Source organism: Panthera tigris, chromosome A3, assembly GCF_018350195.1.
Source record: "Panthera tigris isolate Pti1 chromosome A3, P.tigris_Pti1_mat1.1, whole genome shotgun sequence".
NCBI classification, from domain to species: Eukaryota; Metazoa; Chordata; class Mammalia; order Carnivora; family Felidae; genus Panthera; species Panthera tigris.
The window spans coordinates 28,370,396-28,398,282 of NC_056662.1; the positions used below are offsets into that span (position 1 = coordinate 28,370,396).

The 27,887-nt window shown below is 44.8% G+C and overlaps 1 protein-coding gene and 2 long non-coding RNA genes across 6 annotated transcripts; 1 reads left to right on the top strand and 2 right to left on the bottom strand.

Moving 5' to 3' along the window:
- Positions 1-4,837: 4,837 nt before the first annotated feature.
- On the bottom strand, positions 4,838-12,558 carry LOC102967165 (signal-regulatory protein beta-1-like). 4 transcript variants are annotated; one of them, XM_042980744.1, is made up of 6 exons: positions 12,486-12,558; positions 12,079-12,128; positions 11,549-11,686; positions 7,630-7,977; positions 5,355-5,705; positions 4,838-5,130 (listed from the first exon to the last, which is right to left on the bottom strand). In XM_042980744.1, exons 1-6 carry the CDS (start codon positions 12,521-12,523, stop codon positions 5,045-5,047), a joined length of 1,011 nt encoding a protein of 336 aa, XP_042836678.1. In that variant the 5' UTR covers positions 12,524-12,558; the 3' UTR covers positions 4,838-5,044. The 4 variants fall into 4 exon arrangements, with proteins under 4 accessions (XP_042836678.1, XP_042836680.1, XP_042836677.1 ...); XM_042980746.1 differs by having other exon boundaries at positions 5,355-5,444; positions 12,067-12,128; XM_042980743.1 differs by having other exon boundaries at positions 12,067-12,128.
- Positions 12,559-15,291: 2,733 nt separating this feature from the next.
- On the top strand, positions 15,292-27,437 carry LOC122237237. Its single transcript, XR_006215540.1, has 4 exons — positions 15,292-15,376; positions 17,142-17,261; positions 17,925-18,798; positions 26,129-27,437. It is a non-coding gene; the product is annotated as an uncharacterized LOC122237237 (long non-coding RNA).
- LOC122237236 lies at positions 15,369-24,462 on the bottom strand. The gene is made up of 4 exons (XR_006215539.1): positions 24,286-24,462; positions 18,022-18,130; positions 15,710-17,498; positions 15,369-15,495 (listed from the first exon to the last, which is right to left on the bottom strand). It is a non-coding gene; the product is annotated as an uncharacterized LOC122237236 (long non-coding RNA).
- Positions 27,438-27,887: the final 450 nt, after the last annotated feature.

Genomic DNA, 27,887 nt, shown 5'->3' on the forward strand with positions numbered 1-27,887 from the left:
GAAAAGATACTTTCCACCTGTTAAAATTTGTTAAGACTGTTCTGTGACCTAACATATGTTCTGTCTTGGAGAATGTTCCATGTGTACTTTGAGGAGAATGTATATTCTGCTGTTGTTGGATGGAAAGTTCTGTATATGTCTGTTAAGTCTAGTTGGTCTGTAGTGTTATTCTGCTCTTCTGTTTCCTCATTAACCTTCTGGTTATTCATCCATTATTGAAAGTGGGGTCTTGAAATCTCCTTCTTATTGTGTGTATTTCTCCCTTCAATTCTGTCAATATTTGCTACCAAAATTTAGAGATCTGATGTGTAGTGAATAAATATTTTTATATACTTTCGGTTGAGTCAGCCCTTTGATTATTATGTAATGTCCTTTTTGTTTGTTGTATCAGAGTTTTATTTAAAGTCTATTTTATCTGGTATCAGAATAGCCACATATGCTCTCTTTTGGTTATCATTTGCATGGAACATCTTTTTCCCTTCTTTCATTTTCAGCCTCTGTATGTTCTTAGATGTAAAGGGAGTCTCTTATAGATAGCATATAGCTGGATCCACATTGAAAAAAAAATCAGTTAGCCAATTTATATCTTTTTATCAGGGAGTTTAGTCCATTTAAATTCAAAGTAATTACTAGTAGGGAAGGACTGAACTATAGTCATTTTGTTCATTGTTTCCTGCGTGTCTTGTACCTTTTTTGCCCTTTCTTTCCTCTCTTACTGCCTTCTTTTGTTTTTCATTGATTTTGCAGTGGCATCCTTTGATTTCTTTTTCATTTTGTTTTGTCTGTATTTATAGATCTTTTCTTTGTGGTTACCATTGCAAAAATACCTTAACGTTATAACAATCTATTTTATTTTATTTTTTTTAATGTTTATTTATTTTTGAGAGAGAGACAGAGAGAGAGAGACAGAGACAGGGACAGAGACAGAGAGGAGAGAGAGAGTGAGATGAGGAGGAGCAGAGAGGAGACACAGAATCCGAAACGGGCTCCAGGCTCTGAGCTGTCAGCAGAGCCCAACACAGTGCTCGAACTCATGAACTGCGAGATCATGACCTGAACTGAAGTCAGATGCTTAACCAATTGAGTCACCCAGGCACCCCTACAACAATCTATTTTAAACTGATGGCAACTTAACTTCAATTGCATACAGAAATGCCACCACTTACATCTCCACCACCCCAGCTTTGTTACTGATATCACAAATTACATGTTTATATATTGTATACTCAATATAGATTTATAGCTTTTTGTTTTTCTCACTTAAATTCTATACAAGAATTAAGAGTGAACTTATGCACCAAAATTACAATAATACAGATTAATGTGTTTGTACATGTATTTTCCTTTACTGGAGAACTTTATAGTTTTGTATAGCTTCATTTTGCTGTCCAGTAGCTTTCCTTTTTTTAAAAAAAATTTTTAATGTTTATTTATTTTTGAGAGACAGAGAGACAGAATGAGTGGGGGAAAGGCAGAGAGAGAGAAGGAGAGACAGTATCTGAAGCAGGCTCCAGGCTCTGAGCTGTCAGCACAGAGCCTGACGCGGGGCTCAAACTCATGAACCACGAGATCATGACCGGAGCCGAAGTTGGACGCTCAACTGACTGATCCACCCAGGCGCCCCTGCTGTCCATTATCTTTTTACTTAAACTTGAAGGGTTCCCTTTAGCATTCTTATAGGGAAGCTCTAGAGGTAATGAACGCTTTCTACATTTGTTTAATTGGGGAAGTCTTAATATCGCTTTCATTTTTGAGGGACAGTTTTGTTAGATATAGTATTCTTGGTTGACAGATTTGTTCTTTCAGCAATCTGAATATATCATTCCATTGCCTTCTGGGCTGCATGGATTCATCCAAGAAATTCACTAATGATCTTACAGAAGCTCCTTTTTATGTAATGAGCTGCTTTTCTCTTGATGCTTTCAAGTTACTCTGTCTTTGACTTTCAATTGTTTGATTATAATGTTTCTCCTTGTGGGTATTTTTGGATTTATCCTGGTTGGAGTTATTTGAATTTATATGTCAATTTATTTCTTCAGATTCAGAAAGTTTTGGGGCCATTTTTTCCCCCCAAATAAGTTGTCTGCTTCTTTCTCTCTCTCGGGATTCCTATAATGTGTATATTGGTCTGTTTGATGGTAACATAAATGTTTTAGGTTGTCTTCACTTTCTTAACTCTTTTGTCTTCTGTGACTCAGTGATTTCAAGTGAATTGTGTTCAGGTTCTCTGGTTCTTTCTCCTACCTCATCAAGTCTGCTGTTTAACCCCTCTGGTAAATATTCAATTCACTATTGTATTTTTCAGGTCCAGAATTTGTTAGGTTCTTTATTACAGTTGTTGTTGTTGTTGTTGTTGATATTCTCATTTTGTTCATATGTTGTTTTCTTTTTTTCATATGTTGTTTTCTTGATTTCATTTCATTGGTTATCCATGTTCTCTTTTAGTATATTGAGTACCTTTAACATAGTTGTTTTGAGTTATTTGGCAGGAAGTCCAGCCATCTGAGTTTCTTAAAGGGATTGGCTTCTGGAGTTTTATGTTTTTCATTTCATTGGGCCATGTTTTCCTGGTTCTTTGTGTGTTTTTTTTGCTCTTTTTTTGGGATTTGGGCATTTGAAAAAACCATGTTTGCATCCTCCCCCAAATTCATATGTTGAAATTCTACTCCCCAAAGGTGATGGTATTAGTAGGTGGAGCTTTCAGGAGGTGCTTAGGTCATGAGAGTGGATGCTTTATGAATGAGATTAGTGCCTTATAAAAGAGACCCCACAGAGGTCCCTAGCCCCTTTTACCATGTTAAGCCACAGTGAGCCTTACCTGACCATGCTAGTGCCATAATCTTGAATTTCCAGCCTCCAGAACTCTAGGGAATAAATTTCTATTATTTGTAAGCTACCCAGTCTAGTATTTTGTTATAGCAGCCTGAATGGACTCAGATAACCACCGTTTTATGGACTGGCTTACTTCCTCAGTCAGCCTGGCAAGAAGTTCTGGGACCTTTCAAATGTTTTCTGGGGATGTAACTTCTCTGGGCTTGTGTATGGTTTTTTAGCTGCCTGAAATTCTCTAAGCAGCTTGCCTTTTCTTCCCGAGAGATCACAGTCTCTTATTCTCCCTGGTGTCTTCTTGTGGAGATGGATAACGTGTGTAGCTCTAATAAGCCATTTTGATGGTCTCTGTTTTCAGCACGTCTAACCTGCACTGCTATTCCTTTTAGTGCACTGAGTCAGATGAGACAGAAACCATCCCCTCAGGCAGCTCCCAGACAATCCAGAGTGTTTGATGTATGATCTGTTCTGTTTCCATCCTGAGGGTGAAACATGTATGGGAGGTTTCCTCCTTAACTGTGCCCTATACCAGGTTGGGAGTGGGGTATGAGTATCCAAAACATCGCAAGCTTTACTACAGCTTTCATCGGAATCCCTTCCTGGTTTTCCATTGGTCTGGGGGCTGCTGCTTCTCAGCTGATTTCTAACATTCTTACAAAGGTATTCTGGTCCATAGAGGGTTGTTGTTTGGTTGTCTCCTTGGGAGAGGAAGGTTTGGGGACTTCCTAGTCTGCTAATCTTGCTGATGTCACTACTTTAAATGATTAAAAACAATTTCTTTTCACCAAAATTTTTTTTCTGGGAGTAGAGGCACAGAGCTCCTCACACTGTCATACCACTCACATAGGACTATTTCTGTATTAAACCCCGAAGTTTGTGACAATTAGTTATAACAACTACAGCAAACTTATACTCAGCTCAGTATTTCAAAACTGTATGTATATATGCTTTTTATTTATTATGTAGAAATGGTATAAATTAATACATTTCTGACTCTCTGGCTTTTAACAGGGAGATTGAACTCATTCACAGTATTTTTTTGGTAAATTATCTTTATGCACATCCACATCCCCACTCTAACTCGAGTCTTCTTATTAGGAAGAAGATAAAGTCATAAACCCAAGGATTATGGGACTAAGAGATCAGAGTTCTGTTAACCGTTGTGACTTTAGGCAAGCCCAATCTCTGGGTCTCAACTTCTTAATATGTTACATGACGGGTTTGGACCTTGGTGGGGACACATGTTTCATTGGGTTGGGTTGATGGATTCCCTACCTAGCACCTTCTTTCCTTTGTAATAATGGGTAAGTGAAGGGCACAGGAAAGGCAATTTCAAATGATTCTCTGGGATTCATTTGTGGAAGCTGGGAAGAAGAAGCTCTCTTCCCATCCTGGCCACTGAGATGATGTAATGAATGTCAACATTTATCCCTTATCCCTTCCGTTATACAGATACTTATCCCTTATCCCTTCCATTATACAGATAAGGCCTTTGTACATCAGGAGAGACAAAGCCAGGCAGAGATGAATAGAGATGAGAGAATTTAAAAGAATAAGAGTCTTGGTGGCCCTGAGTCCTTAGTCCTAAAGCTCTGCCTTGGATGCCGGGAGGAACCTAGAATCCTTCTCAGCTACTGGATCACTTTAAACCAATATTTTGGGTTCTTATTTCTTGTAATGAAAGGCTCTTCACTAATAGGTAAAGTGAAGAGAGAGAGCCCAGACCAACCTCACCTCTTTCTCCTACTCTCTGTACCCCTGATTCCTCTTGAGCCCCAGTTTTCACATTAGTACAAAAAGGACAATCCCTCTTCTACTCAAGTTGCTATGTAGGTGAAGACAGTAGTATGGGAAAGGTAGATCCTTGGTATACAGTAGATGCCCCCAAAATAGTAGTATTGTAGTATCACCAATATAATCATTTCTCAGGCTGGGTATTACTCAGAGTTCAGAGATTATCACAAAATAGAAAAATAAAATTAAAAAGGCTTTAGGAACAGAAAAAAACCATGATTTGAAATCGTACTTTAGTGCTCCGTGGATGTGGGAACTTTATCACCTGGCATCCCTTAGGACAGTGGTAACTTTCAGCAAACTGGCTTAACAAGGAGATGTTTTCTCTCCCATAACTGGAGGTCCAGAAGTGCGGTTGGAACCAGGAACAATATGGCGGTGCAATGTCGTCAACCCACATTCTTTGTATCTTTGCACTTCTCTAGAGCAGATTTTTCCTCAACTTGGTTCCCCTCATGGTCATAAGATGTCTCTCAGGAGCACCTGGGGCAATATGACTGCTTGTTCCTAGCCAACAGGGGAGAGAATTGCATTAGTTTCCCAGATTTCTCTGCAAGCCTGTTCTTTTCTTTTAGGGACACAAACTGGCTTAAGACAGTCTCATATTTGAGTTAATCACTGGTAGGGAGTCATGCTCAATAATATTTAGCATAATCTAGTTGTTCGATGAGTAGAGGACTCGGTTAACTGAGATAGCAGCCCATAACAGGGGAAGGAAGAGACAAACTTACTAGTCACAAACACCTCAGTGCCTGGACCTGACTGGAACTCCAGGTCAGGTTGCCCCTCCTTGAACTTCACGCAGTAGTAGGTGCCGGCGTCTGCAAGAGAGATTTCACGGATGTGGATGGAAAAGTCTGTGTTGCCAGCTTTGGTGGTGCGTCCGATTTCTTTTATTCTGGGAAAGATGCCTCCTTTGAAATTGTAGATTAATTCCCGGTGTGGCCCAGTTCCCTTGAACCATAAGACAGGTCCTTTGGGGAACGAATCTGGTACCCTGCAACTCAAGGTGACTGTGTCTCCGGTCGATACAGTCTGTGTCATCTCAGCTTGTTGCACCTGGAATAGCTCATGTGAGGCTCCTGCAAAGAAACTCAAAATCATTTCTTACTTCCCATGCTCTGACCTAGAGAGGATGGGAGAGAACTTGCATCCAGATCATGGTTGGACCTCAATTCATTACTTAGTTCTTTTAATGCCACATGGGAGCACGCACACGCTGAGTTTAGAGGGGCCTCTGCAAGTGGTGGAAGCTCCTGACCTCACCGACTGAGGGGGGGGTCAGTGCAGGGGATCAGATGTGTCACCTCCCCAGTTCCACGTCTCAGCCCCTAACCAAGGTAAGAAGACAGGGAGGAAGAGGGCTGGGATTATGAATTGTTAGGGTTCATGGAGAGAGACTAGTCCCTCCCCCATCTAAATGCCAAAGATCACTCAGTACATTTGGAGATGGGTCCAAGTACTCTCTGCCCACCTCATACTTACAGTGAGTTTGGGATTGACCTTCATCTCTTTTCTGAAGGGTGAGTAGCCACGGAATTTGTGGAGCTATTAGTGCTGACAGGTATGGAGAAAGGGGAAGTCGAGAGAGAGTAAACCTAAAGAATTGGGGGGGGGGCATTTAGGATTACTATATGTGCATGCAGGCAGGGTGTGGTTCCTCTGTTTATCTCTCAAGATAGGAAAGAGAGACAGTTTCCTCTTCCCAACAAAAGAGAGTAGAGCCTCAAGGGACCTTGTCAATTTTGAAGGGTCCACGACTGACCCCCGACACCCACTGCCACCAACATCCCTACCACGTGCTGTGTCAGGTCCTGGTAATATCTCTCCTTTCAGGTTGGCAAACCATCAACGTCACTGATGGGGTAAGGTGCAGGTTAGAGAGACAAGGGAACTCCTGGCTGGGGAGGCTGGGAGAGAATGGCAGGTAGGCTGCCTACACTCACATTTTCTAGCTTGAGGGAAATGTGTAAATGTTCCATGGCCAGTTGGATGGCCTAGAACGTGGGTGGACTTGAGGAGAACATGACTGGGGAAGACTGGTTTTCCCAGCAGAACAGATGGATACCCTAATCTCACTGTATTTAATGGAAGTAACTCAGAGCGTAGGAAGAAGCAGGAAACACTGGTTGTCCTCAGAGAATCAGAGAACAGCAGAGCTGAGGGTAGCCCAGGGCAGACCAGGGAAGGATCAAGTGTGAGGAGAGTGAGTCAACCCCTCCAGGACAGCTTTCCCAAACAAGACCTGGGAGTGGGTGACAACACAAGGACACTCCTATTGGTCCCTAGGTTCCCCAGAAGCCACAGTAAGAGACCACACTTACTCATGGACTTCCTGTATGGGGAATGAAGTCCCTGACTGCATTGTGGTGGTTGCTCAGGAACCTTCCACCAGGCCCCAGTGACATTCCAGTTAGAAATGGGCAAGTGGAATTGTGCAGGCTTGTAGAGGTTCTGCCTGGCTGTGGCAGAACCTTTGTTTTGGCTCAGGAGATATTAGGCTTGGGGCAAACTTCAACTGGGTTGAGATTCCACCCAAATCCGGAAGCTAATATGTGGCTGCAACTGTCTGGGACTGATGCTTAGAGTCAGGATATAGGCCACAAGAGACACAATGCATATTCTTGAGCTCAAGTTTGTCCCTAAACCTCAGAAAGGGCACTCAGACTTCTAGGCCCATTTTACCAAGTTTTTGGACCATGAGGTACACACATGTAGTTGCATTTTACCTACTGAACATCTTTTTATTTTGGAGTATCTCTGTGTTCGGGTTTTAGTGGTTGGGTCATCAGAGAAGGACCTGGTCTGTAACAAGGCTTGATTCAATAGTGGGCTCAGGGTCCCAGACTGACAGAAGAGCCATGTATAGAATCCCGGCCTGCAGGGTTGTTTGTGGATGAAGGGACACAGTATCCAGTGTGTCGTGATGATTTGGTACATGTTTCAGATTTTGGAGAATTTAGTTTTACAAACCAAGGGGATGGAAATCGTCAGACCTGTACTCACCATTCACAGACACGTAGGTGCCTGAACCAGATACGTACGCCATGTCAGGATGCCCTATTGTTAACTTCACACAGTAATAGGTGCCCGTGTCCTTGGGTGACACATCACTGATGCGGATGGAATAGTCTGTTTGATTGACCTCTGTGTTTTCCACTTGGTTTACTCGGGGGAAGTGGCTGCCATTGAAACTGTAGATTAATTGTTGTTTGGGCCCATTCTTCCTGAACCACAAGACAGGCCCTGCTGGGGAGTGAGCAGACATGTTGCAGGCCAGTGTAACGATGTCTCCAGCTCTGACTGACACTGAACCCTCAGGCTGGTTCACCTGGAACTCTTCACCTGCAGTTCCTGGAAAGAAACTTTGCATCATTTCTCGTGTTCTTTGTCTTGGCCCAAGATGTTCTGAGTGTCTGGTTCTAGGTCAAGGTGGAGTCTCATTACACACTCTTTCAGCTGGCACCAAAGTATGACAATTACAAATTGGGTTGCCATATGGGATGAGGGAAAGGGGACCAATGCACAGAAAGGGGGCAGATACCTTCTTTTCTGCATCACGATATGAGGATGGGCTGGAGCATAGTAGGCTCTAATAAACAAGGGAACCTGCTGAAAAGCAAATGACCCAAACTTAGCTGTTTAAGAACATACATACGGTTTCATAGCTCATGTGATCCAGGAGTTGAAGTGCAGCTTAGCTTATCTGTCATGCCCAGAGGGAAGATGGTGTGAAGTCACAGGGAGAATGCCATGTACCCTCTGAGGACCATCTGAGGCTACCAGAGGTTAGGAGTGAGGCCGGGAACAGATTCCGTCTCATAGTTTATAGCAGCTTTATTTATAATTGCCAAGCTTGAAAGCAACCAGGATGACCTTCGGTAGTTGAATGGATAAGGAAATTGTGGTACATCCAGACAGTGGAATATCATCCAGTGCTAAAAAGAAATGAGCTTTCAAGCAAGCCCTGAAAAGATGTGAAAGGACCTTAAAAGCTTATCATTAATGCAGGAAAAGCCTGCATACTACACGATTCCATCTGTATGACATTCTGGAAAAGGCCAAACTATAGAGACTGTAAATACATCAGTGATTGTCAGGGGTTAGGGTGGAAAGAGGTAAATAGGCAGAGCACAGAGGGTTTTTAGGGTAGCGAAACTATTCCGTAAAATACTACAAAGGCGGATCTCACTATACATTTGTCCAAACCCATAGACTATACAATACTAAGAGTGAACCATAATGTGTGCTATGGTCTTTGGGTGTTAATGACATCAGTGTAGGTTCATTGTTTGTAATATACGCACCACTCTGGTGGAGGATATTGATAATGGGGGAGGCTGTGATGTGTGGGGGCAGGGAATAGTAAGGGAAATCTCTGCCCCTTCTTCTCCATTTTGGTGTGAACTTAAAACTGCTTTAAAATATGAACTCTGTTTATAAATGAAAGTCATTTCCATATCAAAGATCATCTAGATTTTCTTCTAGGATATCTTCTAGGAATTTTATAGTTTTGTGTTTTACATTATTTTTATGAAGCCTGTTAGGTCTGTGTCTAGAATTTTTTTTTTTTTTTGCACGTGGATGTGCAGATCTCCAATTGTTATAGCAACATTTGTTGAAAAGATTATCTTTGCTCCTTTCCAAAAGATCAGTTGGCTGTATTTATGTGAGTCTATTTCTGGACTTCCTATTCTATTGCATTGATTTGTGTGTCTATTCTCTCACCAATGCCACTGTTTCTATTACTGGAACTTTCTAGTACATCTTGTAGTCAAATGGTGTCAGTCCTCTGACTTGTTCTCCAACGTTGAGTTGGCTATTCTGGATCTTTAACCTCTCCATATACACTTCAGAGTCAGTTTGTCAATATCTGTACTTTGCTGGTATTTTGATTGGAATTGCATTTATCCGTAGATCAAATTGGGAAGAACTGACATCTTGGCAATATTGAGTCTTCCTATCCATGAACATGGAATGTATCTCTGTTTTTTCTTGATTGCTTTGTTCAGTTCTCTAGCTTTCTTTATATAGATCTTGTGTGTGTATATATATATTTTAATTTTTTCAGTGTTTAGTTTTGAAGGAGAGAGAGACAGAGCATGAGCGGGGGAGGGGCAGAGAGAGAGGGAGACACAGAGTCTGAAGCAGGCTCCAGGCTGTGGGCTGTCAGCACAGAGCCTGAGGTGGGGCCCGGACTCACAAGCTGTGAGATCATGACCTGAGCCGAAGTCAGATGCCCAACCGACTGAGTCACCCAGACGCCCCTAGATCTTGTATATATTATATGAGATTTATACCTAAGTATTTCTCTTTTTTGGGTGCTAATATAAATGGTCACGTGTGTTTTTAGTCTATGGAAATACACTGACTTTTGTGCGTTGATCTCGTTTCCTTGTTGAACTTGCTTATTATCCTGAGTTTTTTGCTGTTTTATTTATTTTTTTTTAGGAGATCCTTTTGGGATTTTCTATGTAGACAATCATGTCATCTGTAAACAAGGAGGTTTTATTCTTTCCTTTTCAATTTACACTCTTTTCCTTTCCCTTCCTTCTCTTCCCTTCCTTTCTTCCTGTCCCTCTTTCTGCTACAGCTTCCAGTACTATTTTGAACAAGAGTTGTGAGAATGGACACCCTTGCCTCAGTCCTTGTCTTAGGAAATACATAGAGTGTCTTTCACCATTAAGTATAATGATAACTGTGAGACTTTTTGTAGATGTTCTTTATCACATAGAGGAAGTTCCCTGCTATTTATGGCTTGCCGAGAGGTTTCATCATGAACGGATTTTGGATTTGTCAAATGCTTCCTCTGCATCAAGTGATACCGTTATGCAGTTTTTCTCCCTTAACCCTTTGATCTGATGGATTACAATGACTGATTTTCAAAAGTTGAAGCAGCTTTGCATGCCTCGAATAAATCCTACTTACGCATGGCATATAACTTTGCACATTGTGAAATTCTATATGCCGACACTTTGTTGAGGATTCTTTCCTTTAGATTCGTGAGGGATATTGGTCTGTAGTTTTCTATTTTATGTAAAGTCTATCTGGTTTTGCTATCAAGATAATAATAACCTCATCAAATGAGTAGGGAAGTGTTTCCTCCTCTTCTTTTTTCTGGAAGACGTTGTACAAAATTGGTGTTAATTTCTCTTGAGATGTTTGCTGACATTCTCCAGTGGGCCCGGGTGTCTCCTATACGTTACTCTTTCCTATCCAAGCTTTCTTCCTCTTCCTTAGACTCAGATAATGGTTTTGGCTTCCTCTTTCATCTGATGTGCACCTCTAAAGCCATGTGCTCTGGCACTGGGACTGAAACCTCTGCTAAGATGAACCAATGGCCTTGGGGAAGAGACTCCACATGCTTGCTTGGCTTTTTCAGCAAGCAGAGGAGACCTGCCCAGTCCTGTTGTTGACGCTGCAACGTTCAGCTTCCATCAGTGACCCAGACAGACCTCTAGTGACCACTTCTGGCTAAATTCCATGAGCACGCACACCTCTGCAAAATTTTAAAGGTGATTATCTTTGGATGGAAGCACCGTGCTTTCTTTCCTTGCTTTATAATTTCATGGTTTCCAACACGTTTTTTTTTTTTTTTTTCCATTGAGAGGTAGCATCTGTGTAGGGGTGATAAGTGTAAAACTCAGGTTCTCTGATCCTAGGGGCTAAGGGATGGGAACTCTCAGGTGTGCTGTGCTGAGCCCTGTGACCGTGGGGGGTGTATCCATTACCTGAACAAAAGGGTGTGGAACAGACATGACCACTGGGAGATGTTGTGAGCTGGGAGCCATTCCAGTCTAGTTCTATAAATTCTGGCTGGGACAGAAAAACCCTCCCCCAAGAAATTCTAGGGTAATAGGTGAGGAGAACACAGTAAACAGGCATAGGGGAGCCCCCCACAAAACACACCCGAGGCCCCACTCACCTGTGAATCCCAGAAGCAGAGTCAGCAGCAGGGATGGCAGAGTTGGGCAGTGTAGGGAGGAAAGGACAGGCATCGTCGTGGCCCCTGGAGCCTTCTCTGTCTTGAGTATTGTCCTGGAGAGGTCCGGGACTCTGTGCTCTGAGGAGAGAAGACACTCCCTGCTTCCATGATGTCAGAGGAAGGGGATTGTGATGAGAGGAAAGACCATGGGACTGTAACACTTTTTAGATGATCAGCTGAACAGACAAGGTGGCTGTAAGCTGAGAAGTTGCTGCTGGAAATGCTTGGGGTTCCCAGAGTTAAGGGCCTGACACCCACAGGCTTGTGCTCATTCCTGAGCCTCGTCCCATCTGAGGTTCTCGCCAACCTGCCCACCTGCCAGTTTACAGATCCCAGAGATATGGTGTGGGAAAGAGGTTAGAGTTTTGGAGATTGTGAAGATGTGTGCTTTAGAAGATGGAGTGAGTCACAGGGGAGATGGGCTGGGGCAATACTCTGCAAGAGGGAAAGCAACACACCTAGACGCATACCTGGGCAGCGGAGGGCTGTCCTGCTGTCTGTGTTGGGTCTTGGGCCGGTTCTGGAGGAAAGGAGTGGAGGGACACAAGAAACACTCTCAGAAAGAGAGGACCCAGCACGTTTGCTTCCTTCTCTCTCACCACTGGATTGCGCTCTACCCAAGCACACAGGTTGTCTCCAGGGACTCTCAGCCCACGCTCCACCGTTGACCCTTTAATGTCCAGGAATCCGTAGTCACATGCTGACGGCTAGCGCTATTTCACTACTGCTTCCTTGGGAGCCCCACCTCCTCTTCGGGATCAACAGGATGTTAAGGCCAAGAGAGGTGTTAGAACAAGAGGAGAATGCAGAGCGGGCTGAACGTCCTGTACGAGATGACAAGACTCCCCCTCCCTTTGTGATGTCACCATTGCGTCACCTTGTTCTGGAAAGATGAATTCCATGCTGGGAGGCCATCCACGGTTCCTGCTGAGGGATTAACGGGATCTTTCCTCCAGTCTCCAGCCTCTTACCCTTTTGTTCACCTCTGGTGGACTTCATACTTTACAGCAGACTCTAAACCCTTCAGAGACAGGGATTTTTAGTGCCTTGAAAGTCAAGAGCCCTGGATTTGCAACCAGATGCAGTCAAGCTCCCAATCCTGAATCCACTTCTTGGTGGCTCAACCTATACATCCTTTGACGTTGAAATTTTCATTTGTAGAGCTCAAGGATTCAAAACTGAGTTCGTAGTCCCAACTCGGGTGTTCTCTTATCCCCTTCCATCCTGTTCGGTACGTGGCACATCCTCTACCCATTTGGTCAAACCAAAAAGGGACCCATGTTCTACACCCTCACTTGTCCACTCTTGTCTGCCTGCTACAGGCCCTGTTTTACCTCCTAAATACCTGTTGAATCTATTTCTCCATGTCCATCATCATCTCTTGCCTGAATGAAAAATCTCCCCACCCCTTACATCTTTCCAGTGTCCCCCAAGGGCCTGCAAGAGGCAGAGATCAAGTTGAAGACAAGATGTTGAGATTTTTTTTTTAAATGTTTATTTATTTTTAAGAGAGAGAGACAGAGACAGAGACAGAGCACAAGGGGGCCCAGGTGCAGAGAGAGAGGGAGACACAGAATCCGAAGCAGGCTCCAGGCTCTGAGGTGTCAGCACAGGTGGGGCTCGAACTCACGCACCGTGAGATGGTGACCTGAGCCGAATTCGGACACCCAGCCGACTGAGCCACCCAGGTGCCCCTTGGGATTTTTTTTTAATGGACTTCAGTTTTGAAATTTGGAGAAACTTGTGACAATCATACAGCGTTTCCAGGCACAGCTGCCCACCGTTTCCCCCTTATTCACTTCTCACAGTAGTGTGGTGGATACGTTAAAATTAATGAACCCCAATATTGGTACGTTATTATTAAAGAAAGTCCATAGTTTATTTAGATTTTGCCTTAGCTTGGGCCACTATAAGAAAACGCCATAAACTGGATGCCTTGAATAACAGGAAATTATTTCTCACAATTCTGGAGGCTGGAAGTTGAGATCAGGGTGCTAGGATATTATGCTGCGATTAGAACACTCTTTACGTTTGTAGAACACTCTTTCCGTTTGTAGAGTGCCCACTACTTGTATTCTCACAGGGTGCACCGGGGGAGCTGTCCATCTGGTATTTTTCATAAGGGCACCGATCTCATTCATGAGGACTCTACACTCAGGACCCAATTAACTTTTCAAAGACCCACCTCCGTATCCAATCGCACTGGGGATTAAATGTCAACACGTGAACTTTGGAGACACACAGACATTCAGTCCAGAGGAGATTTCCTTAGTTTTTAACCATGTATCCATGCAGCATCCCACATTACACTGTCTTGTCATGTCTTTTTAGGCTCCTCTTAGCTGGGACCGCCTCTTAGACTTGGCTTGTTCATGATGGTCTGACAGTTTTTAGGAGCGCCGCTCGGGAATGTCCCTCTTTGCCGTTTGTCCGATACTTTTCTCATAATCAGCCGGGGGTGATGGGTTTGGGAAGGAAGGTCACAGAAGAAAAATGCCATTTTCATCACATTACATCCAGGGTGCACAGTGTCACCAATGGTGTATGACTGTTGGGGAGATCGTGATCACCTGACTGAACTTTGTCAACTGTCTCCACTGTAGTTACTCCTTTTTCCTCCTTCCATTCTGTCCTCTTTGGAAGGGAGTCACCACAAACAGCCCACACTTCAGGAATGGGGAGTTAGGCTTTCTCACCCTAGAGTGAAGTATCTTTGTAAATTATCTGGGACTTTTCTGCCCAGGATATGTTTTCTTTCCCTCCATTTATTAGTGTGTGCAGTTATTTGTTTATATCAATATGGACTCATTGATATTTATTTTACATTGGCCTTATCAGTCATAGTCTATTGAGGCAGCTATAGCAAAACATCCCAGCCTGGGTGGCTGCTGAACAAAAGAAACATCTCGCTCACGCTTGTGGAGGCTGGAGTCTGAGATCAGCATGATTGGGAGAGGGACCGCTATAGAATTTCTCATTGTGGCCTCACAGGGAAGAAGGGTCTCAGGAGCTCTGGGGCGGGGCGGGGGGGGGGGGTCTCTTGTATAAGACTGATCCCATTCATGAGGGTGGAACACTCATGACCTACTCACTTTCAAGAGCCCCCCCCCCCCTTCTAACACCATCATGTGGACCAGAGGGATTCTAACACGCAAATTTTATGGGGACACCAACATTCAGGCCACACCGGAACCAGGTACGACTTTACTTATTTTTTGCTCAGACTCTTGCAGCTTTGGCCCCTGGGGGCTCTTCCCGGTGGTTCCTGTGCTTTACTGTTTTGTTTCCTGAAAATCCGCTCGCTTGCCTCCTGGAGGATGTTATGATATAATATTAAAACACAAAGAAGACAGAGCAGCGTTTAACAGAATGGTTTTGGATACGTGCACCAGCTGATTCAATAAAGAACAATCTCATTTTAAAATCTGACATCTAGTAGAAAGTGAGGTCCTCCGTGAAGTAGTCACTAATTTATTTATTTTGTAATGCGATGGCTTAAGACGTGGCGGTCATTGTTCTGGGAACTGAGGACACAGAGGCCCTTCTCTGTCAGAGTCGACGTCCTCCTTGCGGAAGAGACGAACACACGGAGGCAGTTCTCGCTTCGTATGGTGTCGATGTGCACAAATGTCAGCCAGTCCTTCGACACACGCTTCCAGTTTTATTTACCCCAGGGAATTTACCACGGACAATTGCATGAAGTATAAACCTTCTCGCCGGGTCTTCTTTAGCCGCAGGTCCCTACGTAACTAACAGATGCACATTACGGTAAGTCAGCATCACGTCTTTCAAAGCCCACAGGGGTTGATCACTGTGACTCTGTCACTCGGTTTACCACAGCAGCAGAGCAGGTGGTCGTGTTGTCTCCTGGTCTCCCGGCGATGAACCTGGGTGACATTGTGCAAAAGTGAGTGATGGCAAAAAGGGAATGGGCCCAAGGCAGACAGTGCAGTGGAGAAACGAGAGGGTTGGAGGGGAAGTTCAAACCCAATGGGAGTGGGGTTCATGAAGGCACAGAGACCCTCATGGGAATGCGGCCCGGGATACTGTTCCCAAGCATCCAGATATGCAGCCAGAGGAGGAGAGTGAGGATAAACTTACCACGTCGCTGAGGAAAGTGGGGGAGGAAGGTAGGGTGACAATGTCCCGGACGAAGTGATGCCAGCAAATATTCACATTAATGTTGTAAAGATTTCACAGCATCGGAAGTGCCAAGGGTGGAGTGTTGGAAGCTGATCCCAAGTGAGAAAGGAGGGAGATAATCCAGACGCTTGCTCTATATGGGAAACTGTGCCGTCAGAGGAAGGCAGGCCCTCTGCAAACTACTCTTGATAAGTCTTTGCAAACAAATAAAACTCTTCCCTTTTCAACGTTTCTAATATTTCAAAAGCCCGTATACCAGGTGAATAATAGTTTCACTGTTTTTTTATGTCCCGATACATTCCTAACTGACAGTTGGTGGGCTTCCGATGTGTTGAAAAAAGTTTTTCAAGGGCACAGAATTGTTATGCTTCCCAGTGATTATTGAGATCGCTTCACGTGGTTTCTGCTGTGCCGTCATTGCTTGGGTCCTGCATCACCGTGCAGAGCGAGCACTGCCTTGTTTATCGTGTCAGCTGATCATAAGTTTTAGGGAAACAGCTCAGTTTGGGTATGAGCTGTGAAAACACAGAGTGAGAGTGGAATTGGTATTTTACATGGGGTGGCTTTTGGAAGGTGCTTCTCGTAAAGGGACATATCAGCAGAGCTTGAAAGGGGGAGAGACTGAGCCGTGCACAGAAGGGAGACAATTTGACCTCCATTTCCATAGGATCACTGTGGCGGAACCCGGAGAGTCTGTTAGGGACGTGGCAATGGTCCAGGAAGGGATGCTGGTGGCCAGGACCAGGGGGCAGCCCGGGAGCGAGCAGTGTGCAGGTGCTGGGTGGAGCTCCCTGGTGGGCGGGAGGAGGCTTGCCCTCGCTCCTGAGAGCTTTCCAAGAATTTTGCAAGCTAGTTGTTCCACTGTTGGCAGCTTGAAATTGGCCGCATTGGGAGTGTAGCCACCGCAGAAGTGGACAAGCACTACAAATCAGGCTTCTTTTTCTTTCTGAGCATGGATTGTTGAACATTTACCATGTCACCACTGGACATAGCATTATGAAGGCAGAATTGAACACGGGGTATAAAGAAGGAAACCAGGGAAGGGTCCAGGTTTCTGGACTGCCAGCACCTATACACGATCAGGAAAGATGAAGCTGAGTGGGGAGCTGGTGTCCCCGTCACAGGGAGAGGAAGGAAACTTCTCTCTACTTTGAGTAGAAGGACATGTAGGCAAAGGGGAAGGAGAATCATTTCTCTTTTCCACCCAGGATGGGATTCGTTTGCATTCAGGAGGCATTGGAGAACCTCACTGAGGCTGGCGAGTCTGGGGGTTGGCAGGAATGGCCCATGAGAGCACGGCCTTGAGTGTGTACTTAATGGCCACGGTCCCCAGGAAATGGATGAGAGATAGCCTGGTACACGTACACGTGACTTGTTTCTCACATTCTAGGAAGATACCCGTCTGTCAGTTTCCAGAGCACGTTCCCATGGCCCCTGCTCAGGACCAGGTATGAAGACCAGCTCTGGGGGCATCAAGGACTGGGAGAGGAGCAGCAGGAACTGTGGGCAGGTGGGTCTCTGGGGAAGCAGGCATGTGGGGCAGGGTTGTGGAAGCTTCTAGTTGTTCCTTGTCTTAGGCTGGGCCCCTCAGGGAAGGAAGGAGGCAGCAGAGACCGAGGATGGCATGTAGCAGGGGAGGAAGGAAGGAGCCGTGGACCCATGTTCACATTTGATTATCTGCTCATCATTCCAGAAATGTTCTCCACGTGTCTCCTATGTCCTCGGTGCTACTTTCCTCCTGGGTCACCTGTAGTGAGAGGACAGGCGGTCCCTGACATGGACTGTGCCTCCTCAGCCTTCCTCCCTAGGTCCTGATCCCCCTTTCCCATCCTCTCCAGTCTGTCCCATGGAGGGTCAGAGCGGGAGCTGTCCTCAGAGCGGCCAGAGGGCACCCGTCAGCATTCCATAGCATTCCTGTGGACTCCTAGTGCCCAAATACTCGAGAGATGCTCTCCAAGGGATCATCCCACCCAGGTGGCCCTCATTCAGCCTCTCTGCTCACTTCCTTACCAGAAGCCCTAGGACTCTGTGCATATCTTTTGACAGCCCTTGAACCCCCTCCCCCACTTCCTGCAGGACCCCACACACTTTCTGGGAGTTGGGAACCTCCCAGAGGGATCCCCGAAGTTCCTGAGGGTTTTGAGAAAGGTGTATCATCTGCTCTTTATCCCAGGTGGGCGCTGACCCTGTGTGACCTGTGGGCTGCCCCTTCCACTGACCTGGCTCCTTCTGGGACTGACCTGGCCCTGTCCTCTTTGTCCATAACTCACCAGTCAATCCGTTGCTTCCTGTGGACATAGATGGCAGAGACAAAGACGAGCAGCAGCAGCTTGGGGCCCAAGGAGAGAGCCACCAGGAGTGGAGTGGACAGTTCTCGATCTGGAAATGAAGGGACAGGAGGCAGCATCAGAGAGGGATCCAGGAGTCCACTCCCAGGGGCCTCCACTTACTCCATCTGAGGAGACCTGGTCCCATCAACACTCTGCAGCTCATGAATTTCCCCTGGGAGAAGCTCGAGGCAGAATTCAGAATAAGAAGTACCTCATCTCGCTCACCCCCTCTCAGGCTACCGGGTGTCCTTCCTGAGGGAAGGGGTGGAGACAAAGAGAACTCCACAACACGCAAGTGAGCTTTACCGACTTGTCCCCACACACAATGGGGCATGTCTGACGCTCTCTTTCTGAGAAGGGAACAGGCTCATAGTTTACGGAGGGTCATCGGATGAGTGGGAAATCATTCACTGCTGTCCCGTAGGATGGATCTGCGACCTTGTCTTTGGACCAGGACGCGTTCAACCTTTCAGGGTCATAGAAACGAATATCAGCCCAGCCTCGAGTACAGTGAGGACAGTGTCATGGTGACCGAGGTGCAAGTCTGCCCAGCTTGTTCCACACTCAGGCCTCGATGTTCTCACTGCTGAGGGAGCTCTCAGAGTGCCCTGACCTCACGAGACCTGCTGGCTGGACAACACCTGAGGGAGGCAAGGAAACTCTCAGGAGGGCTTTCAAACACCATCCAGCCCACCTGGACCCCAGTGCCAGCATTAGGTAGGATATCTTTCTGTTGGACGTAGATCATTGTATCTGGATGCATAGCTTCAGATTCTTTGCCTTTTTATAATGACTGGTTTTGCTCTTAGATTTGCATCAAGAAATTCAAGTTAAGGGGAGCCAGGGTAGCTCAGTTGGTTAAGCATGTGACTTCTGCTCAGGTTATGATCTCATGGTTTGTGGGTTTGATCCCTGCGTCGGGCTCTGTGCTGACAGCTCAGAGCCTGGAGCCTGCTTCGGATTCTGTGTCTTCCTCTCTCTCTGCCTCTCCCTCACTTGTGCATGCTCTCTCTTTCTCTCTCTCTGTCTCTGTCTCTCTCTCAACAATAAATAAACATTAAAGAATAAAAAAAATTCAAATGAGTTTTTGAAATATATGGAATAATCTTAGAGGTAGGAGTGGTGACCCATCATTTTTACCCCTGGTGTGTTGGGGGATGGCAGGTCCCAGCTGGGTGGCCTTCTGCACTTATACTCAGTTGAAAGAGGTGCATTGCCCATGTTTGCACCTGCTTCTAGAGGGCAGCCTGCAGCAGAGGCCTGGAGGAAGAGCGGGTACAGAGGTTTCGCCCCTCAGCTCCATTTTAAAAAGTCAAAAATAGCTCGTCCAAGTATGACTCTTCTGTGCTGCCTTGTGTTTACTATCTCCCTTTGCCAGTCTTGCCTCCTTCCCTGTCTCACATGCATGTGAATCGGGCAGTGCTCCACAGTGAGCTATCCCCCTTCTCGTATATCTTAGAGGCTGCTTCCCAAGGCAGGTGACCTGCGGAGTTTGTCTGGGAAGGTTCTGGAAACCCAGCTCTAAGGTGCAGAGACAGACCCGGGTCTCAGTCAGCTGACTGGCCAAGAGGTCCCCAGCCTGGTGGGTGGCGGGGCAGGGGTAGGGCCCAGCCGTCCCTGATATTGTCACTGCTAAAACCTCACAGTGGTGACCTGGGATGATGTGAGCAGAGGATGGGAGTACCCTGGCAATCTGGAAATGAGTTGGGAATTACAGGAACTATGGGATTGGATGGGTGTTGCTGGGCTGATGCCTTTCAGAGAAAGACGATGCAAACTAAGACCAGTGAATCACACCTGAAAGGTCAAGTGTGAAAGAGGACATCCGGGCAACATTGTAGACTCACATCTCCTAGAGCCGGAGGGAAGAAAAAAGCTAAGGACGTAATTGGGTCCACCATCACCACAAGAGCATCGGCACTAGAGAAGATTGGATTCTCAGCTTCAGTGCACCTGCTTTGCCAGAACAGGGCCGTGATGGGGAACGATGGGAGACAGATACTGAGATGTGGGATAGGGACTTTGGAGACAAGGCATTCAAAGCCCTCAGGGCACTTGTGTCTGCTGAGGACAAGGCAGCACCTTAGTTACTCATCTCCGAATAGAACTTCTAAACCCAAAGGAAAAAGAATAAAAGGACAGTAAATTCTGTGGAAATCTGGTTCTCAATAGCCCTTGAAGACAATGCCCAACCTTCAAAATCTCTGGGAGACAAAAGAGAAAATTCACCAAATCCAAAAGCTCAGTCACTTACACTGCTGTCCTCCTACCCTCACCAGCCACAGGAAAAGGGCAGGTGAAGCAAAGGGCAGCGAGTCAAGGAGCCTGAGAGTTATGGAAATACCACAGCCAATATTAAATCCAGCTGAAATTAGAAATTTTTTTAATGTTTATTTATTTTTGAGAGAGACAGAGTGTGAGCAGGGGAGGGGCAGAGAGAGAGAGAGAGGGAGACCCAGAACCCAAAGCAGGCTCCAGGCTCTGAGCTGCCAGCACAGAGCCCGATGTGGGGCTCGAACCCACAAGCCGGTGAGGTCATGACCTGAGCTGAAGTCAGACCCTTAACCGACTGAGCCACCCAGGCACCCTGAAATCAGAAAATATTTTAATGTGTCCTGCCCATCAGGACACAGATCTTAGGAATGGGTTTCAAAGTGTGCTTGACTTAAAAGGGTTGGACCTGAACCTCCAGAGTCTGTGAATATGTGGTACCTTACGTGGCAAGAACGACTGTGTGGTAATTAGCTAATGTCTCGAGTGGGTCATTATCTGGGACTATTGGAGTGGAGCCAACTTAATTACCGAAACCCTTACAAGCGTAGGAGGCACGCAGAGATTGGGAGCAGGACGCATGAGGACCACAGCAGAGGTCAGAGGGTGCGGGGCCCTTGGCCAAGGAGTGGAGCTGCCACTAGGAGCTAGAACAGCAAGGACACAGACTCTCCCCGAGAGCCCCCAGAAGGAACGCAGCCCAGCCACCCATTTTAGACATTCCACACTAGAAATGGAAGATAATGAATGTGGGTTGTTTTAAGTCACTAAGCATGTGCCAGTTATCACAACAGCAGTAGGAACCTAAGATCAGGAGGCAGGGGCATTTTATTTTATTTATTTTTAAATATTTATTTATTTTGAGAGACACAGAGAGAGAGAGAGCGAGCAGAGGAGGGGCAGAGAGTAGGGAGACAGAGAATCCCAAGCCAGCTCTGCACTGCCAGCGTTGAGGCCGATGTGGGCTTGAACGCACGAGCCGTGAGATTATGAACCTGAGGTGAAATGAAGAGTCGGACGCTTAACCGACTGAGCCACCCAGGCGCCCCAGGAGACAGGGACATTCAAAAGGGCAGATGGGAGTAAAAGGGAGAGGCATGATTTAAAATGGATACTTCAAGGAGGGAAAGGCAAACAAGAAGGAAGAGGTGCTGTGTCATAATTGAGCGGTGAAGGAAGATGGAAAAATGGGGCAGGCAAACTTGGCATCCTGAAGAAGACCCAGAAAGATCAGAGGACTCAGAATCTCTGTCCAAACAGAGCCAGCCAACCCCAGGCCTCAGCAACACGCGTGGTCATGCTATATTGAGAGAAAGGAGGTCCATTAAGCTAGGACTATCATAAAACACCTCAATACCATTGACCAAAAGATGTGTATCTTTACATCAGACGCACTGGACCCGGAAAGGCAGTGGCCAGAGCCCTGGGACGTCCATGGAGTGGCATCCTGGTGCGTAGGGTCACAGAAGCATCTTACACTTGGCTCTGGCCTGCCAGCTTAGCCAACCTTAAAATCCTATTTGCAGCCTTAGCACACTAACAAGCTTGCCAGTTAAGGCACGCTAGAAATACCAGAAGTAACAGCCCTCGTGTGTGCCCCAGTGTAAGACAGAAGTCTAAAAACCAAACCCAGGCTTGTCAAGATGAGATGCTGTGGACTTGTCTCCTGGTTGAGTGCATGCCTGACCCCTGGAAATGGCATGAGGTCCAAGCATAGGAGGACTCTGAAAGGTGGAGGAGTAAGGCAGGGAGTTAAATGTCAGCAGATTGGAGGAAGAACACAGCTTAGGTACCCTGGCTTCACGTGCCTGAATCCCTGGAAACAGAAGCAGGCCAAGGTGTGACACTCAAAAGTCTAGCATCAATCTCAGTTTCCAAAGAAGCAATCCAGTGAAGAAATGGGGGAACCAAATGAGACTTTTAAATACATAGAACAAACTGAGGGTTGCTGTTGGGGAGGTGGGTGGGGGGATGAGCTAGTGGTAATGGGCATTAAGGAGAGAACTTTTGGGGATAGGCACTGGGTGTCATCTGTAAGAGATGAATCACTGGGTTCTACTCCTGAAGCCAAGACTACATTGTATGTTAACTAACTTGAATTAAAAACAAACCAACAATGGGCAGAAAGCACTAATAGACACTTTTCCAAACAAGACATCCAGATGACTAACAGACACATGAAAAGATGCTCAACGTCACTCATCATCAGAGAAATACAAATCAAAACTCCAACGAGAAGCTACCTCACTCTGTCAGAATTGCTAACACAAGTGACAACAGTTGTTGGCGGGGATTCGGAGAATGGGGAACGCTCTTGCACTGTTGGTGGGAATGCAGACTGGTGCAGCCACCCTGGAGAACAGTATGGAGGTTCCTCAAAAAGTTAAAAATAGAACTATACTATGACCCAGCAATTGCACTACTAGGTACTTACCCAGAGGATACCAAGATACAGATTCAAAGGGATACATGCACCCCAATGTTTATAGCAACATTATCAACAATAGCCAAACAATGGAAAGAGCCCAAATGTCCATTGACTGATGAATGAGTAAAGTCATGGAATATATATATATGTATATATATGTATATGTATGTATATGTATGTATATGTATATATATATGTATATATGTGTATATGTATGTATATGTATATATATGTATATATATACATATGTGTGTGTGTATATATATATACACACATATGTATACACAGTGGAAAAGTACTCAGCAATCAAAAAGAAAGAAATCTTGCCATTTGCAACAACATGGATGGAGCTAGAGTGTATTATGCTAAGGGAAAGAAGTCAGTCAGAGAAGGACAAAGGCCATATGATTTCACTCATACATGGAATTTAAGAACCAAAACAAATGCACATACGGGAAGAGGGGAAAAGAGAGAGAGGGAACAAACCACAAGAGACTCCTAATGGTAGAGAATAACCCAAGGGTCGATGGAGGGAGGTGGGGAATGTGCTGGAAGAGTGATGTGTATCAAGGAGGGTACCAGTGTTGAGCACTCGGTATTATATATAAGTGATGAATCACTGAATTTTACTCCTGAAACCAGTATTACACTGTATGTTAACTAACTGGAATTTAAATTAAACAAAAAAAAATCTCAGTTCAAATTTCAAAAAATGAGGAGGAACAAAATCAACTCAAAGAAAGTGAAGGAAAAAAAAAAGGAGAAAAAGCAATGAAATTGCAAACAGAAACAATTGAGAAAATCACTGAAACAAAAGTGGGTTCTTTGACCGACACATGAAAAAATCCTCCACATCACTCCTCATCAGGGAAATACAAATCAAAACCACAATGAGATACCACCTCACACCTGTCAGAATGGCTAACATTAACAACACAAGCAACAACAGATGTTGGTGAGGATGCAGAGAAAAAGGATCTCTTTTGCACTGCTGGTGGGAATGCAAACTGGTACAGCCATTCTGGAAAACAGTATGGAGGTTCCTCAAAAAACTCAAAATAGAACTACCCTACGACCCAGCAATTGCACTACTAGGCATTTATCCACGGGATACAGATGTGCTGTTTCGAAGGGACAACATGCACCCCCATGTTTATAGCAGCACTATCAACAATAGCCAAAGTATGGAAAGAGCCCAAATGTCCATCGATGGATGAATGGATAAAGAAGATGTGGTATATCTATACAATGGAGAATTACTCGGCAATCAAAAAGAATGAAATCTTGCCATTTGCAACTATGTGGATGGAACTGGAGGGTATTATGCTAAGTGAAATTAGAGAAAGACAAAAATCATATGACTTCACTCATGTGAGGACTTTAAGAGAGAACAGATGAACATAAGGGAAGGGAAACAAAAATAATGTAAAAACAGTGAGAGGAACAAAACAGAAGAGACTCATAAATATGGAGAACAAACTATCATACCTCAAGGCGATGCTTACCTGTGAGTCCCAACAGCAGAGGCAGCAGCAGGTACGAAGGAGGATGGGGCCCGGAGGCAGGGGCTGACATTGTAGAGGTCTGGGGATCCTGCCCTGTGCAAATGTGTGTGCTGGGGAGAATAGGCCCTCTGTTCTGTAGAGAGGAAAAGCCTGCCTCCTCCCATGATTAAGAGGAAGTGCCCATGATGGGGTGATGTGGCTGTGAGTTAGCAATCTGTTTCTAGATTGTGAAATAGAAGTCAGGCAGAGAAGGCCTCCCTTGCTGAGTGAGGGATCCTGTCACATTTCAGAGAGAGTGGAGAGGCCCGGGAGAGATCATGCTTCCTCCCTGCACGGGGCCTCTCCCCGCTCTTGAGGCCCCAAGTTGGGTATAGAGATTACCGAAGTCAAATGGAGCAATGTTTTCTTTTATAGATTGTGCTTCCTGTGTCTGATCTAAAATGTCTATGCTAAACCAAGGCCATGAAATTCAGTTTTGTTTTTTTCCTATAGTTTCTTCTAGAAGTTTTATAGGTAGCCTTTCAATTTACGTCTATGATGCATTGATCATATTAAGTTGTTCTTAGTATTTTTGTGTTTACTGTATAGTCACATTATGATAAAGTAATATTTTTTAGACAATATTAAGTTTCGTTTATGTTATAAGGAAACAGTCAAGAATCTTCTCCGTCTTTCTACATATGAATATGTAATTGTTTCAACACCATTTGTTGTAAAGACTATCCTTTCCACATTGAGTTGCGTTGGCACATTTTTCAAACATCTCTTGACCAAATACGTATTATGTATGGGTCCAGTTGTTTTTTTTTTCATGCCAGGGCAAATTTTATTTTGGAAATATTTAAAAAATTTTTATTTTTAGGGTTGACATACAGTGCTGTGTTCGTCTTAGGTGCACAACACAGTAATTCGACGATTCTATGCATTATGCAACACTCACCATGGTATGCATAGTCACTATCTGTCATCATGTAACATTATTCCAATAGTGTTGACTGTAGTTCCCTGTGCTGTTCACTTATCCCTGGGGTTTATAGGGCAAGGTAGTTTTTTGTTTTTTAAGTTTTATTTAAAGTGTAGTTAGTTAACATACAGTGCAAGATTGGTTTCAGGGGTAGATTTCAGTGATTCATCAATTATATTCAACCCCCAGTGCTCATCATAACAAGTGCCTTCCTTAATACCCCAAAGCCATTTAGCCCACCCCCAACCCACCTTCCTTCATCAACTTTGAGTTTGTTCTTTATCATTAAGACTCTCTCATGTTTTTATTCCCTCTCTTTGTTTTTCCTTCCACTCATGTATGTTCATCGCTATTATTTCTTAAATTCCACCTATGGGTGAAATCATATGGTGTTTGTCTTTCTTTGACTTTCTTTTGCTTAGCATAATACATCTAGCTCCATCCACATCATTGCATATGACAAGATTTCATTTATTTTGATGGCTGAGTAATAATATTCCTGTGTGTGTGTGTGTGCGTGTGTGTGTGATCTTTTTGGTTTATATTTGCAACTTAATTGTGTCAGGTGTTTAAAAATTGATATTGAAGGATTTAACACAAATACAGGCTCCTTACCAGTTTATTAATCCCAGAAATGATAACGGTTGAAGGAATAGAGGAGAAATTCTTTTCATATATGTGTATATATTGCATAGTGATTACAATATTGAATAGTTTACTCGAAAACAGTTACTGAAGTCCTTCTATACCTAGACCATATACTAGATTAATAGATACACAGAGAGAAATCGAATAATAGTTCTACTCTCCAAAAGAATCACCACCAGATGACAAACTTCCAAGATATATCACTATATTTCTCTATTGGCTTTTTGACAGTTTGCAAGAAAACACATCACCCCTGGAGAAGTGGCACTTACGCGTCTGACAGAGCGAGACAAATAGATTCAGTCATATGCTTGGTTCAAATGTGGATAGAATCTCTGCACATGGCAGGTATAGCTACCAAGTCCGAGGAGGGTGAAGCTGGAACATTGTCCCTGTAAGGGGAACTGACACAGCCCAGAGAAAGCAGGCAATTACTATAGAAAGTCCACTGTGGGAGCCTGGAAATTCCTGGAGATGGGTCATCTGCCCAGGGTCTGTCCCAGAGGAGGATTCGGGTACTTGTTAACAGATTCCTGCATAGGTAAATGCATGGCTGAATGAGAGTGTGCTTCGAGTGAATGCATGCTTGATGCATGGTCGGATCAAGGAATGCATGCAGAAAAGAATGAATGGGATTGACGAAAGCCTCAAAATCTTGCTCTCTCTTTTTTTTTCCACTTTGGCCATGTAAGATGCAAAGATGAACATTAAATACCATTTAAAAACCTACAGGTCAGGTGACTCACTCTACGATTTGGTAATTCTAACATTTTAAGATTCACAGACTCCACATCTCTTTGACTCCAAGAGACTGAGATTTTACATAGGAAGGAACTAGGATTTGGAGAGGTTCAGTAATCTGCCCAAGGTCACAAGTGGCAAAGCTGGGGTCACACCAGACACAGCGTGTTTTACTGTCGTGCTAGTCGGACACCCCAACTTTCAGGCTCTATGCATTTATGATTCCTGGCTTCTGAAATCATGATCTAACGACTTCTAGAACTCTTTGCAACTGGGTTTTCAGCTGTGCAGTAGAATGAGGAAAAACAATGAGGAAAAATGGCACGATTGTTAAATACTATAAGATGTTATATATTTCAGTAGAATTCATAGGAAGTCACAGTATGACATAGGCTAACACTAAGCCAAAGGCAGGGAGACTGGGTTGTGGTCCCTACACTGACACCACAGCCCAATGCAGGGGAATGGCAGGGAAGCCACATGTTTCAGCTTGAGGGAAAGATGTGAATGTTCCATGGCCAGTGGATGGCATGGAATGTGATTGGACTTGGAGAGAACATTACTGAGGAAAGCTAGTTTTCCCAGAAGAACAGATGGACACCCTAATGACGCTGTATTTGACGAAATTGATGCAAATTGAGCAGCAGGAAACACTGGTTGTCCTCAGAGAATCAGAGAACAGCAGAGCTGAGGGTAGACCAGGGCAGACCATGGAAAGATCAAGTGCCAGGAGAGAGACTCAACCCCTCCGGGACAACTAATCCAAATGAGACCTGGGAGCGGGTGACACACAAGAACCTTCCTGCTGGTGTCTCGGCTCCCCAGAAGCCATAGGAGTAGACCACAGCCATGCGTGGATTTCCTGTGTGGGGATCGATGTCTTGACTGTGTTGTGGTGACCCTTCAGGGAGCTGTCACCAGACCCCGATGACATTCCAGTTAGAAATGAGTGAGTGGAATTGTGCAGGCTTGTAGAGGTTCTGCCTGCCTTTGGATCCCTTTGTTTTGTTTCAGGAGATACTAAGCTTGGGGGCTACCTTTCTCCATGTTGAGATTCCATCCAAATCCAGAGGATTATATGGGGCTACAGTGTCTGTGATTTATGTTTGGAGTCAGGAAGTAGGCCAAAAAAGATACAATGCATATTCTTGAGCTCAGGTTTGTCCCTAAACCTCAGGAAGGCCAGACAGACTTGTAGGCTCAGTTTAACAACTTTTTGGACCATTCGGTGCACACATGTAGTTGTGTT